Source organism: Bombus vosnesenskii, unplaced genomic scaffold, assembly GCF_011952255.1.
Source record: "Bombus vosnesenskii isolate JDL3184/JDL3185 unplaced genomic scaffold, Bvos_JDL3184-5_v1.1 scf7180000013295, whole genome shotgun sequence".
Taxonomy (NCBI): Eukaryota; Metazoa; Arthropoda; class Insecta; order Hymenoptera; family Apidae; genus Bombus; species Bombus vosnesenskii.
Window position 1 is genome coordinate 3,298,899 of NW_022882946.1, and position 19,914 is coordinate 3,318,812.

The 19,914-nt window shown below is 37.6% G+C and overlaps 1 protein-coding gene across 2 annotated transcripts in view; it reads left to right on the forward strand.

Moving 5' to 3' along the window:
• LOC117233422 (LON peptidase N-terminal domain and RING finger protein 1) overlaps window positions 1-19,914 on the forward strand; it is a 63,438-nt gene that overhangs the window by 34,042 nt on the left and 9,482 nt on the right. Inside the window, exons 1-4 of one of the 2 annotated variants that reach the window (XM_033493730.1) lie at window positions 3,109-3,333; window positions 11,837-11,955; window positions 13,702-13,824; window positions 19,641-19,835. In XM_033493730.1, coding sequence (XP_033349621.1) covers window positions 3,132-3,333; window positions 11,837-11,955; window positions 13,702-13,824; window positions 19,641-19,835 — 639 coding nt within the window. In that variant the 5' untranslated portion in view covers window positions 3,109-3,131. Of the gene's footprint in view, window positions 1-3,108; window positions 3,334-11,836; window positions 11,956-13,701; window positions 13,825-19,640; window positions 19,836-19,914 lie in introns of those variants that run through there. The other variant, XM_033493729.1, reaches the window with a different exon arrangement.

Below are 19,914 nucleotides of genomic sequence, written 5' to 3' on the forward strand. Positions count from 1 at the left end.
ACAAAAATCAGGTGCCTGCTACCAAGTAGTATGAAAAGTCGCCAACCACTCCTAAAAGTCCCCTCTTCAGGAAGTCATTACCGATAGGAAGTAATCTGGGTTTCCAAGGAATTACGTGACTTCAAGGCGAGTCTGCGATTAACTCGCTGCCTAACCACTTTTCACGAGCTTCTACTTTCGTTTCAATAATTCTACTCATATCTGAAATCTTCCCCGCAGTTACCTCTGAGATTTTCCCTAAAAACAGATTCTAAAATTACCATCGAAATCGTTTCTAAAATCGTTGCCGGAATCACCTCTGAAATTATCCATCGTTTCACGAACGTTCGTTTCTATCGCGAAGGCAAGGCAAGGACGAGGTTATTTCATTTACATTTTGTTCGCCGGCTGGCTATCTGGGCGCGTCGACTGCTTCGAAGAAGTGGAGAACACTGCAGCTGAAGTGGCGGCGTCAAGGAGGCCGGGAGAGTAGGTCAGAGACAGTCAGGAAACTCGATCGAACGAAAGCATCAGCGGGGCGGTACTTGACCGTGAAAAATGGCCGTGTGTCTGTGCAAAGCGAAACAGCGAGGCCGGTCAGCGGATATCGTCGCTTTCTTGGCTTGGAGAAAGCTACCTGTTCTATTCCTTTGGCTTCTAACACGCGTGAAAATAATACTCGATTATCGCGCTGTTTCGAGGACACTCGCAGAAAAACGACAGATGATATTGTGGCAATTTTCTATCTGCATAGGATTTTCAGGATATCGTGGAAGAAAAGTTGAAAATATAATAATAGATGCTCTTAGATGGGACGTTGCAGGGGGTGTTTCGGTATTATTCTTATGACTCACGATAGAAGTAAAAGCAAGATTACAAGACATAGCTATCTTTCGTCTTTCTTTAGATATAAACAAATCGGTTGAAACGTAGTAATTTTTGGAAATGAACGCTAAGTACGCTAACGGCGGCGGTGGTATCCTTTTTATCGTTCACAATTTGCTTTATGAAATAATTGGTTTTTTGTTGGCATAGGAAGTATTGAGGTTATTTGATGTACAAATAGAGAAACTCGTGGATAAATTGTAAGGTAGCAAATATATTTTAATACAGAAGTGTAATTATAAGTAAGAATACAATTTGAGCTGGTCCAGATCCGCACGCTAGCAGTGTTACCCTATAGCTGAAAACCCCGAAGCCAACGTCGCCTGTCTACCGTTTATGGTCTGCCTTCGTCGCAGTCTTTTGTCTATACGCTGTCAATGGCTTCGGTGCCTGAGAAAACTAAAAAGACCAGATGTGGAATTTTTCTAGAAATGGTGACCACACCAACACCCTCCCTAAAACTCTATATCCCTACTAACAATTATCTCTTAATATTTTTCTAACTCTCGTCGTAAATATCTGAAAATTAATTTGTCAATGCCTTCACAAATACATTTGCCAGCCGCCTTTCTCTTTTCCATTCAAATTAATTTATTCCAAAAAAAAAAAAAAAAAAAAACTACTAGAAGACTAAACAGATCATGTAGAGATTTTTTTCTCTTAGAAATGGTGACCACTTCAACAGGAAGAAAATAAACACGAGAAATAAAATACAAGTGGCGGGAGAAATATGTCAGGTGTAATAGCTAAGTCGCCGGTAATTTTCGAAAGTGCTACTACGTCACGTGGAAGCAAATAGTATCGTGCTTCTAGAAGTCGCCAGGGTTATTTCAGTGGTAAACGTAATGATGTAAAGTGGAATTCAATTTGTAAAACGATCAGAAGACATCCAATCGTGGTCGGCTAATGTATCGGTTATTACACCTGCAAAGTGTCGTTACATAATGTTACCGTTTACAACTAGCACGACACGTTGGTGAAACGTATCAGCTGACGGCAAACAATGATTTCCGTGCTTTGCTTCGAGGAATTGCACGATCATAGTCGTTCATCGTTGCAACAACGTTGCCAATCTCTGCTATTTTTATTGATTATGCATACATTTCGTTATGTTTGTGAAAGTTTGATCTGGTTGTTTGAAATGCAGAAAGCATTCGATCCAATTTCCAACTCTCTGAGCAGCTGCAGTTTATTTTAAATAATTCAAATATCGCAGACCTTTTGATCCTGTTTATTTAATTCAAAAATTTACAATTTACAATTTCTACAAGTGACATCTTATTCGAAGTACTCTTCTTTATTTTCTATTTTTAATCTCTGAACCTAGTAATTTTCCCAGCTACGACGACACATAATTACTCGATGCGAGATGTTACTTCTAGATATTTTAATCGTAATAATTGCTATCACGAAGTATGTACTTTAGGAGTTGCTAGTTATAAATACACGCTCAATATAAAGTAGTTTTTAAGCAACTTTCACTGAAATTATTGTCTAACGTTGTAACCTCTGTAATTCGAACGTTAAAAAATGCAAGTCAGTTTCGATAATATCATTTCCTATCCGTCAGCAAATTTAGCGAAGCGATATATAATTTCCTTGCACTGGAAGAATAACAATGACATCCACGATTAACAGACCCAATAATCATTACTATACATCTTTGTCACGTACTCCAATGTATGATACATCTATGACCCTGGGAGTAGCAGATAAATGTATAAAGAAAAACGAGTATAAAGCAGGTTGTCGTTAACCTAATCTTATCAGAATACAGAATCTAATCTCATAACTAGGCTGCAGATATTTATTTAAATGAATAGAAGAACACGTAAAAATATACAGAATCTATATAACTCGTAAAAATGTAAAGAACGCCCAAAATAAAGTACTTTGATATTTACACGATAGTAGATAGTAGATCTCTATGTAAATTCTATTCGTTTTAGTTGCTTGCATAAAAACATAAATTTGCAGGAAAGTGCACGATCTATTTATAGCGACGTAGAACTAAAATTCAACACCGGATATGTCGAAACTGTACAAAAGAAAGAAGAAACCACGCTTCTCCACATTCATCGCAAAATCTTGTCGCGTTTCCGCCAGTATGCAACGGTTTCGTAAGGCTTTCGATTTCTTGCGATTATTTTGGCCCGCGAAAGCATCCGGGAAACGTGGCGATTCCTACCTCTACGTAACAGGAGGTGCCAGTGGCGTTGGGTAAATTGGCTGGGTGACACGATTCACAGAGATCGCGGAGATGTCTTATGCAAAACGGCGCGTCGAGTACGCATTGTACGCGTGTCGCGCGATTTCCGTGGATGATGCAAACTGACGCGTGCGAAAAGAATTACGCGAGAATACTTTGGCAAGTGGCGTGTCAAAGGACACTGTCGTCGTCCCAACGCACGTTCCACCGGTCGACACGTGGAGCATTATTGATCGTTGCCAGAATGGAAGGAGGGAATAGTAAGTACATATGTGCCGCTGATACGATGCACGCTGCGCCTTACTGTCTTACGCACGGCCAACCTGCTGCTACTGCTTTCGCGTTATGTCGAAGTTGAATTATGGTATCGTACGAAAGCCTTAAATCAATTGTATGTACGTGTCTCGTAATGGTCGGCGAATATATTTTTAGGAAACGTTTGCGCATGCTGTTGTACGCAACACACGGCGTTGATCGTTCATCGTTTATTCTGGTTCTACGTATACAGGTTCCATGCATAATTTATGCTGGATCTACTGCATATCGATAATATTTTTTTTTTAGTACGTTTCCCAAGCTCGAGAAATTTGTTAACAATAAAAAGATATACAATTTAAAAAAAAATAACAATTTGACACGGTTAAACGCATCCTTCACGATAGTAGAGCGCGATCGCAGGTAGTCGTCCACTAGTTCGATCAGATGATGGTCAAAGCCGCGGGGAACGGGGTAAATCGCGGGAAACAGGGTCTTTTGGTCTTCTCTCGACACGCTGGTGCAGCTGCATCGGGCGACGCATCGCCGTTGGATCGAATGGACGTCAGCCGTTCCGGCGCAAACAGCCAAGCGTTACGTAAAGGTCGGTCACCCGGCCGCGTACTTCATCGCCGTGCTTGTCGTTGCTGCTGCTGTTGCTCGAGGTACGGCGGCTTGTTAACTCGCTTCTCGAACTCGACCTTTATCTCTTTCTCACGTCTTTCTGACTGTCCGTTTTGTCTCATTCTTTCGACCATTGAAAGGTGGTCCCTTTCTTCGATATATTTCATAGCTGCACTTTCCTGCATGGTAACGACCGCGCTACGGATATTTATGAAAATTCATATTTTTACGAACACGAAAGAGTAGAATCTAATTAAAACGGGTACTCTACTTTGTATAATTTGCGTATTTCTGTATATTATGACCATTTTATATCTCCTCGTACTTTCGAATTTCTCATGCATGTGTCAAAATTCGGAGATTAGAAATGAGAAAATTTAGATTGTAACGTGGTGAGATTTTTTGTATCTTTTATTTGAGAAATTACGATTTCAGGGGATTTGTTTAAAATTGAAGAATTTGCACGAAGCATCGCTCATTAGGAGATATTCTTCATAGATCCGGCATTAAAGCTATGATGTAGGATTCTATTTGAGGAGGAAGAAATAAATATCGTTACAGGTTGATTCAAAGAATCTTGAATCGAGCGAACATCGTACTTCACGATAAATGGAGACACATTCTACGTTTGACCTCGCCAGTCTCGGCACAATTAAGTGTATTTTGTGATATCGTCAAGTATAATTACAAGAGCGTTAACCGAGGTCTTACCAGCCTTACTTTTCTTTGAAAATAATTTTACTCTCTTCGATGATAAAATAATATATGTAAGAACTACGCTAATGACACTTTTCTAATGACTGTAAAATAGGTGATTATTCAGTATAAATGATACTAACGTTCGTCGATCGATTTTAAAAGTTTCGTCTTGATGCGATATTTCTGAAATCGCACGTTTGCGTGCAAAATGGGGACAACTATGTTTGCATTTGCAGATAGTAGAGCAGCGCTTTACGTGTTTCGATTAATTTAGTGTATTTTATCGATTGGAGGAACGACGCAGTACTTGGTTGACTAGTTGATTAACTTGGAAACAAAGTTCACATAGACTTGCATCAAACTTGAAGTTTCCATAGAGTTACTTAACTCGATGGCGAAGTTTATAATCAACGAAGTGAGATACAATTGGAGTTACGACGAATTCTATGATAATCACAATGCAATAAGTTTTATTGCACTGAAACTCCTATCCAGGAAACTACGGTTCGTGTGTTTCGATTTGACCTGTTATGCAGTCAAGTCAGTAGCTACAGACGTAACCAACGTGACAAGAATCGCCATGTATTACAATGAAGGTTTACAGCCAATATCGGAACATCTTTGAGCTATGAAATTCTAAAATTCGCGACACCGCTATTGTAAGACTTGTTCCGAGATACAAATCGCTTGAAATTTTCATCCTGGTAATGTTATCTCAAATTATTGTCGGATCATGTGCGTTATTTTGAACTTTGATCCCAGACAATGGATCCTGAATCTATGAATCCGAATCTATGGTTTCTGGATCTAAGATGCTATTGGTCCCTAGTCGAATTTAAATTTGGATTTAGAATCTCAGATTCCAGATTTCCAAGATTCTGGACATCTAAAACAAGTCCAGACTCTTGGACTTTATATTTAATGTCCGAGGTTCAAAGTTTGGTGTCGAGGTTCGGAGATTACGATCATAGAACAGGGATAGAAAGAATAGATGGAATAGATACAGGATCCTTTGACTCACGAATGGCTTCAGATGGACCTCACAACTATGTGGTCATGAATCGTGAGATTCTACGTTGTAGAAATTGGCCGCAGATTCCAACGGCATGGATTACGAGGTCACACGCTTCAATTGTAGATCAGGACAGGTCTCATGACGCTTGGATCATGGATTATTAGGTCCCACGGATCAGTGGTTTATCGGGACACGCGCCACAATCCCTAGGTCGTGGACCTGGAATTCTATGTTCCTGTTATAAAAGTAAATCTCGTAACTTTAGGAGTATGGACTTTGAAGTTTGATGGTTCAGAAATGGGTTAGAGTATTCTATAAGTTTGAGGTCACGTAGTTCGGGATCTTGCTGTTCTAGAATATCCTGATGCATGTTCTACTGCATTGTTGTAGTTTAGACTGTTCTCTTGGCTCCGATATCTTGGCTTCGAGGAGTTTATTACTCGATTATGCTTCTCTTATTTGGATCGTTTCCCTTTGCGTTGGTCCTTGCTAATTTCTGTATTTTTAAAATGTTTAGCAGCTGTTACCTCATTGTGCGAAGTCGACATTGTTGTTTATGTTTTTGTGATTACGGGAAATCCAAAGATGAAAAATGCGACAAAGATGTGAAACGTGAACGATATTCGATGATATATAAAATATATAATATAAAATAGCTTTAAACGGAGGTAAAGTATTTATAATCTTCAATAAATGAAATGATTTTTAAATGAAATGATTTTTGCTGCGTTTACGGGAAATCCAAAGATGAAAAATGCGACAAAGATGTGAAACGTGAACGATATTCGATGATATATAAAATATCCAAGGTAAAGTATTTATAATCTTCAATAAATGAAATAAATCTCTATTGTGATTCTACTACAAGTTTTCATCTGAATATAAATGTGCATAAAAATTTACATTATGCTAATTAACGATGTTCAAGTATATCTTGTTATTCCGCTACCGCTTACTATTTTTTATTTTCCTGTCTTTTTTTACAGATTGTGTCGTCGCTATAATACCGTTGTCGGTTAACGGCATTTCCAAGCAATTGCATTTCCTTTATTTAACTTTTTTCACGGTTTTATTGGCGATGTTGATCGTGGCGATGTATATTCCACTCCTAATATAAACCAAAGCGTTTTTATTGAAGCGTCCATTATTCGATGAACGCACTCGTCTGCGATAGCTCGACTTTCATCGATATCGTGGTCGTCTAATTAATTATCGACACTGCCTCCTCTGTTTTCTTGCTTCTTATTTCTTGCAACAGTAGGTTTCTTTCACGCTCTTCATTCGATTTAAATATTGTGAACGACGCTTCTTCTTGTCTGACTCAACCACGACCAACGAATGTCTTGTTTCTTTTATCAGTGAATTTCTTTTTCACAAACGTTAACTCCTTTTTCTGACTATGTACGTGATCCAGTGAGTACATTTATGGGTGTAATATGTCGTTAGCTACGAGTTAGTTATTATGAGTTAATCATCAGTTAAAGTTTCAATAGGGTTAAATTTAGCAAATTTGTAAAAGTGACAGTGAAAGGCTTCGAGGACCGTGAAGCCCTAAATCATTGATACCGATATCGGCTAATATCGATTTGCTGTGGATATTTCAGTGGCGATGAAAACAGGCGGATACATTTTGATCGAATTACTTCTATGTTCTAAATTGTATCTTTCCTTTCTAATGAAGTTACGTCAATTCAGCCGTTACATAGACGTAGCTTTAAACGAAGATAGAGATTGTCTCTTTTTTCCGAGCACCTCCAGACACATGTTATTCCGAGAAGAAATAAATCGGCAGACATGCAGTTGTTAAACTCGTTAACGCAACCTCTTTAAGCTGTAATCAAGTTGATTAAATGGAATAAGTGTGTAATCGATTACTCGGTCTGCATCTCGATTCTGTAGCCAGGAAATAGAGATATAATACCGTGTAATACGATCGGTCGAATTAACGAATAATCTTATTAGTTGTGAGCAGTTGATCATTTTTATGACCAATTTCAATCAAGTCATAAGCCTTCTTCTGTTAAAAACAGCGCGCAAAGAAAATAAATATATCTTTAACGTTGCTACGTGCGAATACGATTTTAGATCATCCTAAATACCATACTAAGATTTATTTTCCTCGTATCCGTAAATCAGAAGGCATTTCAGAATTTCTATTTTTGCATGCACACAAAAAATGCTTCAAAGAACGGTCCAAAATTCCAGTGACACTTTTACGTGCTCCTTTGCTGACTCATCGGGCCAATTTAACGAACATCTGGATCTCGTTCATTGGCCGATCACGTGTCTATTCGTTAGATGTTCAGGGTAAAGGTTGTTGCTTGTATCAGCCTTTAATCTCTTTTACATGTGTTTCACAGTCGAGGAACACTTGAACGATACGTATAAGATTCATAAGGGCTTATTTGTCTGGAAAAAAACGTGCTGATGTTCCGTGCATTTGGTTGAACGGTTAGACAGACCTGGTTTTCTGTTTCTTCTTTTTTTTTTTTCTTTTTTGCCTCTCCTCGGGAGGTACTCGCGTGGGCAGATTATTACTTGCGTCTGTGTGGAAGTGTTGTGGAGTATTGCAGCTCGTAACTTGTTCTCGGAATGAACTTCTATCGATTGAACCCGACATCCTGTTCTCGTGCGACGCGCTCAGAAGGCCCTTTGTCTTTCTTCGCAGCAGAGCGGTTCAGATCGAAACTGGTTGGCCCTGTTTTTTAATGACTTTGACTTCTTTCCGTATCGTGTTGCACTCTCGCCACGAGTTTATAAGAATAAAATAATATTCTATGTTCATTTGAATTTTTAGGGGTTTGATTATTAGGTGGTATATCGTATCGAAAAAAAAAAAGAAAAATTAAAGGTGATAATATTTTGTCAAAATGTTCGCTTCGAACGTAATGCTCTTGTTGTATTTCTCGAATACCTCCAGAAGCGATTGAAAATAAATTTCGACGATGATCTCATGGAAGAAGATGGTTTTATGTCTTTCTACTTTTATGTATTTTTCTTTCTTTTTCAATCGTTTTCCGTAGACTACAGGAAGTTGAACATTTTTCCTTTTTAAAGCTGTAAACGTCGTTTCGATGTTGGCTCTTCCTTTTCAGAAGAATATGGAATTTTTAACGGAGAATTTATGAGTCGCGTTCACTCGTTAAGGATGTAAACGTTCCTCTTGCCTACGAAACCGCATTTGGAACGCGCTGTTCGATGTATAAGCGTTCTTTTATGCATTTCGCCACTTTGAGAGGTTAATCCCTCTATAAATCACGTTATTAAAGATTAAAATGTTATTTTACTTCGCACATTTGTCTTTAAATTTGTCCGCTACATATTATTCACATATTACTTAAATATAACTGAAAATATTATTTTTGGAAAATTGAACGACGGATTGCAGTCTTATTTTGCTGATATGATACGCGAGCTAAAAATGAAAATTTCCAACACAGCTGAGAAACGCGTTTCTGTTACTTTTGATACTTAATTTATTTATCACTTGAATACGTGGTCTGCCAGCGTTTATTACATTTGCTTTAAGAGGTGAATAAATAATAACAAGTGTTTTTAGATTTAATTAAATTTATCTTTCTGTAAACTTTCGTGCTTTTTAGTCATATATAAATATATTTTCTTCTAGAAGCTTATTTTCCTTAAATGCAACGATGCCAATACATTGCGTCAACTTCCTTCTACGTAAATTCATTCTTGTCAAGCAGAAATCTAAGTAGGACGTTAATTTAGCGAAAAATTCAAAAAAGTCAACAATCTCTGGTTTAAGCTTTATTACTAAAACACGACGTTTTAAACGAGAAGCAAACTCGTAAACTCGCAAAGTTTATACCCAGCGTGAAAAAGAGAATTGCAAGGTGGCCAGTTTACTTCATCGTTCGACCGTAAAATCGCCATTCTTCACGCTAAACCCTCACTGTCATAATCGGTGTCAGTTGAACGAAAACGAGCAACAAGCTGCCACGGTACCGTCAAGAAAAGCGTTGGTTGCGAGTGACGAGCATGCGATTTGCACGATACAGGCGGGACTGCATCCTGGCATTGTGAGCAATGTCATTGCCTCCGCGGGTAGAGGCCCCTGCCTGGTCGAGGACGAATTTCCGGCACGCGCCATCACCACCAATGCCAAGTCGAACCGATTCATCGACCTTCATTTATCAACGCTGACCGCAGGTCTGTCGACATCGTAAATCTTCTTTAAACGCGTTTTGCGGATTGTCGCGCGTGCGACATTTAGTCTTGCGATATACGAATACTCTATTCACCGGATTGCCTTGTCACCTACTACGATTATGAAGACAGAATAGGGTCACGACGATGAATTTTTGTAGCACGTTTTAGTATGGCCGCAATAGCGAGTTTTATGATGATTTATGGTATCATTTGGAAGATCGAAATTAACGTGATATTTAATTTTGACGATGAGCAATTTGGTTTGGTTTTAAGTTGATCGCCAAGTGTGATGATCTGTGCTATTGTAATACTTGGAACCTTAGCATTGATACGATCTTCAATGTTGGCAAAGAGATTTTTTTTATTATTGAAAGAGATATATCTACTGTTATAAGATAAGATTGTTGAGAATATTGATCAGAAAGTAGAGAGTTCAGAATGGTTGGATTACAGCGAGATATTTGTTGATACTTTTATCGACCAAAGTTAAATAGTGATATTACCGCGTCATATAAGTTCAATTTTAATTTACCGTATTTACCATTTTTCATTCCACTTGATTTTATAACGACGGACAGAGGAGTAGCTAGTAGCTCGCGTTTAAATGATATTTTACGCGTAATAAATGAACTTTCAATCACACAGCGAACCGTCGTAATTATGGAATAGTGGTGAATATTTCGTTCATATGCGCACAGTCTCGAAGAGGAACGGATGCCATCGAAATCGTGACCGCGTACAAACCTATTTCGAGAAAGTTACATGACGATGTTCCAGCGTGACTACGCGCATTCGGCTTACACGAGCGTTTGGTTCATAGTAAACTTTACCTTGAGCAAATTATAGGATGAAACGTTGCATTAGGCTGATTCGTTCGATCGGCGCTTATGGGAGGAGTAATGCGATCGAAATCGTTTTCTTTAATTCCGAGTCGGTCTAATGCCTCTGCTCAATTCCATAATTTCGTATTAATCGTATGTACGCGAAGAAAATTGTATTATTTTTTTATTTTTTATTTTCATCAACGTCCAGCAATAATCTTCGAATGACGCAAATTTAAATGTTACTTTAAGGACGACGAAGAAACGATGATATATTTCTTGCGTGGAGAAGATTTCTTTTGGTCGATGTTCAGATAGGATTGCTTCTACCTTAATGTGACTCACGATAGTCGTAAAGATATAAATTCTACTTTTTGTTTAAATATTCTCTCAAAACCGAATATATATTCGTATAATGAGAAACCAGATCAGAATGATAAAATTACAAATATACGGTACATTCTGAGAACTTGTGAAACAATTTTATGTTCTGCGAATAAATTGGGAGAGAAACGTCGACGCTTGCATCGCATAATGTTCCTCGTTGGCATAGCCTATAAATAAACGAATTGCCTTTTTAGGCGATTATTGTCATTACTCTATTCCATTCGCGATTTGTAGTTTTATGGCAACGAAGAAATCTACAGCACGCTATTACTTTCTTTACGAAAAAGTACAAAATAATTAACGATTCTGCGACGGCTGGTTAATTTCTTAATTTACGATCCGCTTTATACATTATTCAAACGATTGAAATGGCTTCTCGGGCAATCAACATTCGTCGTGAAATCTCAATGACGCGAACGCTTATCGAATAGCGATTTAAGAATAAGGACGATGTCGAGATTTGGAGAGCGTCATTGAGTTGCACGAATTTGTATTCAGCGGGAGATCGTTTTACGCTTATGCAAAAGTGAAAAAGATATTTGTCGTGACAAGGAAATTGTTTAATCAAATTGAACTTCCCCACAGAATTTTTAGAGGCTTTAGAAACATCGGTTTTGTCTAAGAATTTCCTCCATTGTTAGGTGAAATCTTTCCCCGAAATTTAATCTGCGAGAAAAGGTATTGCGGTGAAACAGAAGGGACCATCTTGTTGCCAAGAGAATTCCCGTCTGTACTCATCGGAGTCAATATCCTAGCGATGCTTTACGTTCCTGTTTCCTCCTGTTTCAGCGCCAAACAGCCCACTCCATCTTAGCAACAGGGCTCACGTTTTGCTCCTGCTGAATAGGCCTCAAGCCTCCCTTACGGATGCTGATCATGCTGTTAGGCTACGACCGGACTGGGGCAAGGTGAGAAACACCTTTTTGTCATGGTACATTATCGCGTTAGAATAGCGTGCAAAGGAGCAGTGAACGTGCAAATAATTTGTATCGCGTGTATACGAGAAAATAATTTATTTGATGTTTTATGTCAACTTAGTTTTTACTTGTCATAGAATTGGATGGATTTCTTGGCGTGCGCCTTTTTAGAAACGCGTGATAACGTTCGAGTCAATGAAAATAATGTGTCACGTATAATATATTAATAAGTTATGACGCATGGTTCTTGAATTATGAATAAAGCTGTTTATTTAATTGCAGTGCATTTTATTTGATATAAGTCGGAAGATATTTTCGCCATATTTATCTTTTGTCATGCGATCTGTTTTAATATTCAAACATTTCTATGAAAGCTAAAAAAGATGTGACATGTAAGATTGAAAATAACGATTGCGTACAAGCATATTTGATTGAAATTTCTCGCGTGACTGTAACATAAGAGGCAGTGTGTTTCTCCTACTTGGCACGCAGTTCGATCAGATGTCTGGCTACGTATTGTCCTTTTACCCTTAACCCAATCCTGGCCCAAACTCACCAAGCCACGCGTGACACATTATTTTCAACCGAGATCCGAGGGTTAGATTAGATGTCTGATTCAAAGCAACCACCCTATTGAGAAACGTGACAAGTAGGAAGAATTTTCTTTCAGTTTCATTAATTTTACGTATATTTCACTGAATTAATTTTACGATACGAATCAGATGGTAAATATTAAAAATTGTCATTAGTTTAACTTCTGATAATGTTAAGGATAAAAAATTATTTTTAGAAAGTTTAGATAGTTTATTAAATAATAATATTTCGATGTTTCTTATTCGTAAAATGATATTAATATGTAAACTTACCTCCGTTTTCTGTTATTCCTATAATCATGAAATAAAAATACTTCGATCAATTTTAATGTTGTGTCTGTCCATTAAATCCGCTAATATGTTACTCAAAATACGATATGACGAACGAATTTTTTTCCGATCGATAACGCCGCGGTAGCTGTATCATTTATAGTAATGACGTAAATTGATAACGGTTTGTATTATCACGAGATAACATTGTTGCTAACAATGGAAATATCGTGCAGCATAAGGAAAAAAACCATATGCATCATCCGCCGATATAATGAAATAAAAGTAATCATTTGTATTCCTTTATGTAAAGCAATTTACATGCGTAGTTCTTTCTCTCTCTCTCTCTCTCTCTCTCTCTCTCTCTCTCTCTACACACATCTGAATAATTTAAGCTCAGAGAAAAACAGATCTGACTGATTTTATATTTGCATGAACGAACCAATTAAAATGAATGAACATCACGCCGTGCATTCTTGCAACATTAATTCCTCGATAAAACAACGTTGATTCATCGATAAAGTTCTTCCTGTTTCTACGCCTATGCATCTCATACATCTTTGTAGTTTGTTTTGTATGTTGGTACCGTTCTACACAAATTACGCGTTTATGTCAATCCCGTTAAGGTGAAAAGAGGAAATTAAAAATAACTGTTTATTCGAGATACTTTGCTCAGGTAGTATTATGCATTTGACAAGCTTTTATTATAATATTGTCCTATTTTTCTATTGATATTCGTCGTGTGAGTAGAACAGGTTATCAAGTAATATTCTGAATATTTTATAAAAATTTCATAAGATTTTCACTTTATGAGATATCAATCACCAGTTAAAACGGAGCGGATTTTAATTACTGCTTTGTCATTTGTCAACAGGGTCATTACAGACGAGGGGTGGCTTTGTCGGCTCTTGGCAGACACGAAGAGGCGCTGTTTGCCCTTTGTATTAGCGTAGCTATCGACAAGAATCCTCAAGCTGTGCGTCACGAATTGATCAAGGTATGTCGATTTTTATATTAAGTCTAAATGTTACGTCGTCCTGCGGATAACGTTCACCTTTCGCGCCTTGTTCCACTGCGAAAACCTGCGCGACCCTTTAACGTAATTTCTGTTAGAGAAAAACAGCGTACAATTGCTGCAATAACATTCTTATCATTTTTATTTCAATATCGAGATCTTAGCAATCAATCGTCGCCGAAGAGTTTATGATAATTTGAAGAAGGAGACTGACAAATAAAATCAGTCATCCTTGAACGATGCAACAAAGTCTATCAGATAAATTAGATTTTTTTCTGTGATAATTGTGATTTCTTTAGTGGCTATAGAAGATGAAATTACAAAGTTGTTTATTACATATTTAAAAAAATGCACAAAAAGAAACTCATTTACTACGTTCACTGTTATCTCGATCGTTCTGTTGATTGTTATCGAGTTAATTTATTACGCGTTTTCCACGCTTTTCTTGATAAACTTCGATAAACATCACGTTATGTTCTGCGGTTAATTCTACGCGTTTTCTTATAACCTTAGAATAACATGTACTATGAGCTGTAACAACAGAGGACAAGTGAATTTTATTTCGACATTGATAAAGAAAGGTTACTTGCAACAATTTTCTTGCTGTAATTTGTTAACGATATTTATATACTTCTACTGATAAGTTACTTTTGACAAATCTTTGTAAACAATTCCACCGTCGTACGTACGAATACAATTAACTTTCTACATACTAAAAGTAGTTCCATATAAAAACATCACAAAGTAACGTTCATAGAAATTAATCGATGGGTAAATAATATTAAATTAATGTATATAAATATTAAAAATATCGCTAGAATTTTTACATTCGTCTTATCTTTACGATGCAATACTTTCAACTAGTCATTTACAATGTCCATCTCAACATCAGGAAAGAAAAAATAATATCCACTGAACGAGAATCCAAGAATACCATCATTTATTTAGATAAAATACCATATTATTTATTTACATAGATTTATTTGAATTCAATTATTTAGATTAATACTGCACTAAATCGTTTTCAGATTACATTACCTTAATTATTGTTCCAATGCAATATTTAGTGATTACTTTAATCAAGCACGCTCGTATATGAAATTACGACACGATGTTACATAAATTGCGTTGTCTACGCGAAAAGAGTAGCATAAATAAAGCGTAACACTGCTTTAAAAGCGTCCGACGTTAGACCCGAAAGAGTCAACGACTCGATCCGCGTGTAATTCTCCACACGGAACGAAATCCTTTGGCGAGGGATCCGTTAGCGTTTATTCTCATTTTAATATGGTCGCGAACGATGCACGACCGGTGGATAAGTACTCGCGGATGAACAGTACAAACGAGCAAAAGAGAGATCAAGATACCGCGACGAAGTCACGAACGTGTACAAAAGAAATGGACGTCTGTGCGCGACGGCATTTCCGGTACGGCTGCTAGCGGTGTAGCTTAATGACTCGGTATGATAGTCGTCAGGTGAGTGACCCGTACCGGGGCAATGATAACTACTCGCGAATAGACACGCTGTTCGAGGAGAGCGTACTGTTTGTTGCGTGACGCGTGTTCCTCTCGATTCTGACTTTCGTGCCGATTCCTCGCTTCTCGTATCGTTTTTTCTTCCCTCTCCTTTGTGTCGTTAGTAAACTATCGCGCGTCACGAGAATACGTGGAAAATACAAAGAATATGATAATTGGAAGAGAAATGTACGTCGGGTAGTATTAACGTGATTATTATAGATATGAAGTTTATGTCTCGTAGATTTATGAGAATAAAATTCACAATACTGTAATTTTTCTAGTAAATGTTTATAGTAACTTTGTAGCATAACAACAGTTTCTACGTATTGAATGTCTCGCTCTGGCGATAAAGAAGATTTAAAGCGGAGCAATGTGAAAAGATCCTTGCTATAGTCTGTAAACTTAAAAAAAAAAAAAAAAAAAGAAGAAGCTCTGCAATTGAAACTGTTGTTATTTCTATACTCAGAGGTAAGATCAGAATAGTTATTATTTTATTGAATGGATAAATCTATCACACCGTTCTGAGCCAAAAAAAACCTTTATTACACGCGCTTACAAAAACTAGAGACAAAAACAAAAAAGCATCTTAAGCCTATCGATTAAATCTGTCGATTGTAAATGGGATCATCCTCTGGTTACTATTTCTTATAACTAACGCATCTGCATATGGATGGCGAGCACGAAATCACGTTGTCATTTTCAACAGAAACGCATGTAGAATAGGATACTTCGTATATCTATCGTACGTTTAATCAAATATATGAATATTTGATTAGTTCAAAGATATACGAGGAACATTATTTACTGGCTGGAAATTAAATAAAATATATTATATAATAAAGAAACTGGTTTTACACCTTTTAACGTATTATAATATCTCAATATTCTCAGATTTATAAAATGATATTTCTTTCGAAAGTGTAAAACGGAACTAATGAATTGATTTTTAATTAGTCACAATGGCGGTCGTTCTTCGTTCTGTTTCTGCGACGTAGTCGGCCTAATTAGATGAATAATTTCGCATATGTTGTAAATAAAGTTATGTAAATTTATTGAATGAAATTAATATGGATTCTGTCTGTGTAAAGTGTACGGTTAAAAGCGCAAAAACCTTACGAGATGTATAATAATTTACAGTATAATGGAGTGTCGACGAAGTTACCTTCGCCTGAAAAACTTACAAGTCCAAGCTGGCATCAACGGGTTAATTAAGTTCGATTAAATCTGATTTCTCGCGAGAAAGAATCGTGATGACCGTAAGAATTATACCGCGTGGCATTAACCGAAGACCTCATCACGCACACACCACTCTCCTAGGCAGCCTTTACACAATCATTTCTCCATTTTCTGAGAAATATCTGATTAATCAAGTCACTAATGAAATTATGTTGGAAAGTTCGGACGAGCCAAAATGCTCCAACAGCAAGATCGTAAAAATGAATTTTCTTATTCAGGTCGAATCGAAGTTTTCTCACGTAAAATCATTTTATAGGAATTACGTATAATCTGTAGATCGATGCATGTAGCGAGTTGGAAAAAATATTTGTTTTTCGTCATTCTTGATATTTAAACGATCCGATTTTACAGATTCAATTTTAATACCAATTGTCTTCGTGTTATTATTTTCTTTTTTTCAAAGAAATACCCAAAGATACGAATTTTACCATTCAAACTATAAAGACAAACAACGAAAGATGAATTCGACGTTTGATTCTTTGCGCCTTGATCTAAATTGATTTCTACAATTATCTCGTAAATTTCGACGATATCATTCTTCCACGAAACATCCACACGTCTCGTGGGCGTGAAGATGAATAGCCTAAGTTAGACGATAAATATTCTGTGAATTGACATTCATGAATACCTTGGGGCATTAGGCCGAGCCACGCATACGATTCGATTCTCCGTTATATAATAAACTTACGAGCGTCCTACGCGTCCAATGAAAACAAATTTCAACTAAGTAGAAAAAGAACAAATTTATTTCCCTGTTGACCTCCTGAACGTCATATCAGTCGACCATGTGACAACCCGATAATTCCAATAAGGCTCTCCAGGTGAGTGACCCAAGGCTAGTCCACATTGGAGGCAAGGCCAGCGATAATCACTCACAGCAACTCGAGACGTCTGGCTCTTTGGATCGCGACTATTGTTTTTTCCGACGCGAGAATAAGCCGGTACAGCTGCAGAATCAAAATTTATCGCGGGTATTCCACCGTTGCTTCTTTTCCATCAGTCTGTGGTTCATCTGGAAAACGCTATTTCGTAATTATATAGAATACTTTAAGCGATTGAGCAAACATAACATTAGAATTTTCCCATCGATTATACCGAAGCATAACACGCGTTAACGAAACATCAGCTATCAATATGAAACGTACCACTAAGATCATTTCTAAATTACACAAAATAGCCTAGCTAGCACGATGGCCAAACTTTCGTTGCGCCGAAAACTCCGAAATTTCACAATAACGAACAAGTTTAATTAATAAATGTTCCAATCATGATATTTAATCAAACAATTTCGTAAGATCCCATACGGATAGTTCTAAATTACAATGCCAGCCGCATGAGATTAATCTCGCGCGGTAAACCACCGTGGACTATGCAATCGAGCCAACTATCGCCAGAGCGTCCGATTTAATGGCGCCACGGGGGCGACCTGGGGTTAAAATTCGTCGAACGAGTCGAAGAGGCACGACAAATTGAATTTCGAACGGTCATTATGTAACCTAGAGGCTGGTACAATCATTGACGCAAGCTGCACCGGTACTTATGTAAGATCGAGGAATCATTCTTTTCGCGCGGCGTTCGAGCCGTATGGCAAGCAACATCCGCACGTTTGCCACTTTCTTCTGGTTGAAAATGTTCTCCTATTGTGCCCGGATACGATTTAACCACGAGGAAGTTGCACAAGGTGCACGTGAAATTTTCTAGGCTCGCTCCTAACCTCTTTCTGTATCTTACTCTTCTTTTGTAACTCGCGGATGTTCGATCATCCGGAATAGAATCGTGCACTTTTGGTTTGTCTTGCGTTTTCTTCGCTCGTCGAAGGCGTTCAGAGGAATTAACGATTGTAAATGCTTGAAAACAGTGTTGCACGTCATTATGCAATCTTGTTTTTGTGAAAACGTGAGAGCCTTAGCGGAATGAAAAGATATACCACGAGATAAACGAGTATCGCTTTAATGGAAAGAATCTATTTTGAACGTTCTTCTTTTTCTTTTCTTTATTTTTCTTAGACCACGTTCAGATAAGAAGCCAAGGTTCAGTTAGAGAATGTTTTGATATCAGAAAAAAGCAAATGTTCGATTTATTGAAGTACTTGAACTTGGGTTTGTGTGAGAAAATTGTGTTTAACGGTATAAGTTGAGGAAGAAAAAGTAAAATACGTGGAACCATCGCATCTAATAAATCGCTGCTGCGCAATTGTTGAGCATTGTTTTTCTGAAGTTATTACGGATAATCGTAGGAGATATATTACATAATATCCATCACAGAAATCGAAGTGTACCGCCGTTTACTCGAAGAAAATCTCACGTTCTACTTGTATGGCGAAACACAAAGTATAAAATTTATTATGTTTCTCGTTGACTACCGTTCACGAACCGCTTAATCTCGCGCAAAGATTCGATTTCGCAACGATCAATTTCCATAAATAGGAGATGAAAATTCAGTGCGATATTCCAGTTAATTGAAAGCCACGATACAATCATTTCCTTCATTTTGTTACGCACGATTCAAAGTATAATATTAAATGCTAACGAGATATACCAGATATTCGCTCTAACGATCCACATCATTTTTACTCATTTATGATAATGTCACGAAAACCAAGTTGCTGATAAATTAATTCTTATATTACGAATATAGCACAATACCATCACACATATTTATCCACGACAATAGTTAAATTCATTTTCTTATCCTTTGTCGTATTATTCCTTTCGTGACTCGATGTTTTTGGATCGCACTGTACTTACAAAGCGACATCCCCTTATCTTATGTGAGTCGTTGCGCGCAATCAACATGCATTGGAGACAATATTGTAATTATGTCGCATAATTTTTCTTGTTCGCGCCGAAGGAGACGTATATCTCGTTTACAAGGATTTACGGGCTACATTTGCATGGAACATCGGCCTGCAACAAAGAGACGTCTCTATCGTCTAAGGCACGTCGCACAACGCGCCAATCCTCGATAACAATTCGCGGAGGAAGCGGCTTTCATCGTTCCATCGCATTAGAATTACAAAAGGCATTGTTTCGTATGGTCTTCAGGTGCTGTACAAAGTGTTATCATCTGGACATCGTCGTTACGGCCTGCCATCTCGCACCCCCTACAATTTGACCGAGGGTGCATCGCGCACTAGGAGTCGTCATCAGCTGATGAACCCGAAGAGGAATCGTCGAACAGTATTGAATGCCTCGGACTGTGAGGATAATAGCAGCGGTGGCGAAGAGGAGTTCACTCAGGTAGGAATCTCGTGAGATTTTAGAAAACAAGGGCAGACAATTTAAGGTTTATTTTAATTTTTCCAATTTTATGCGATAT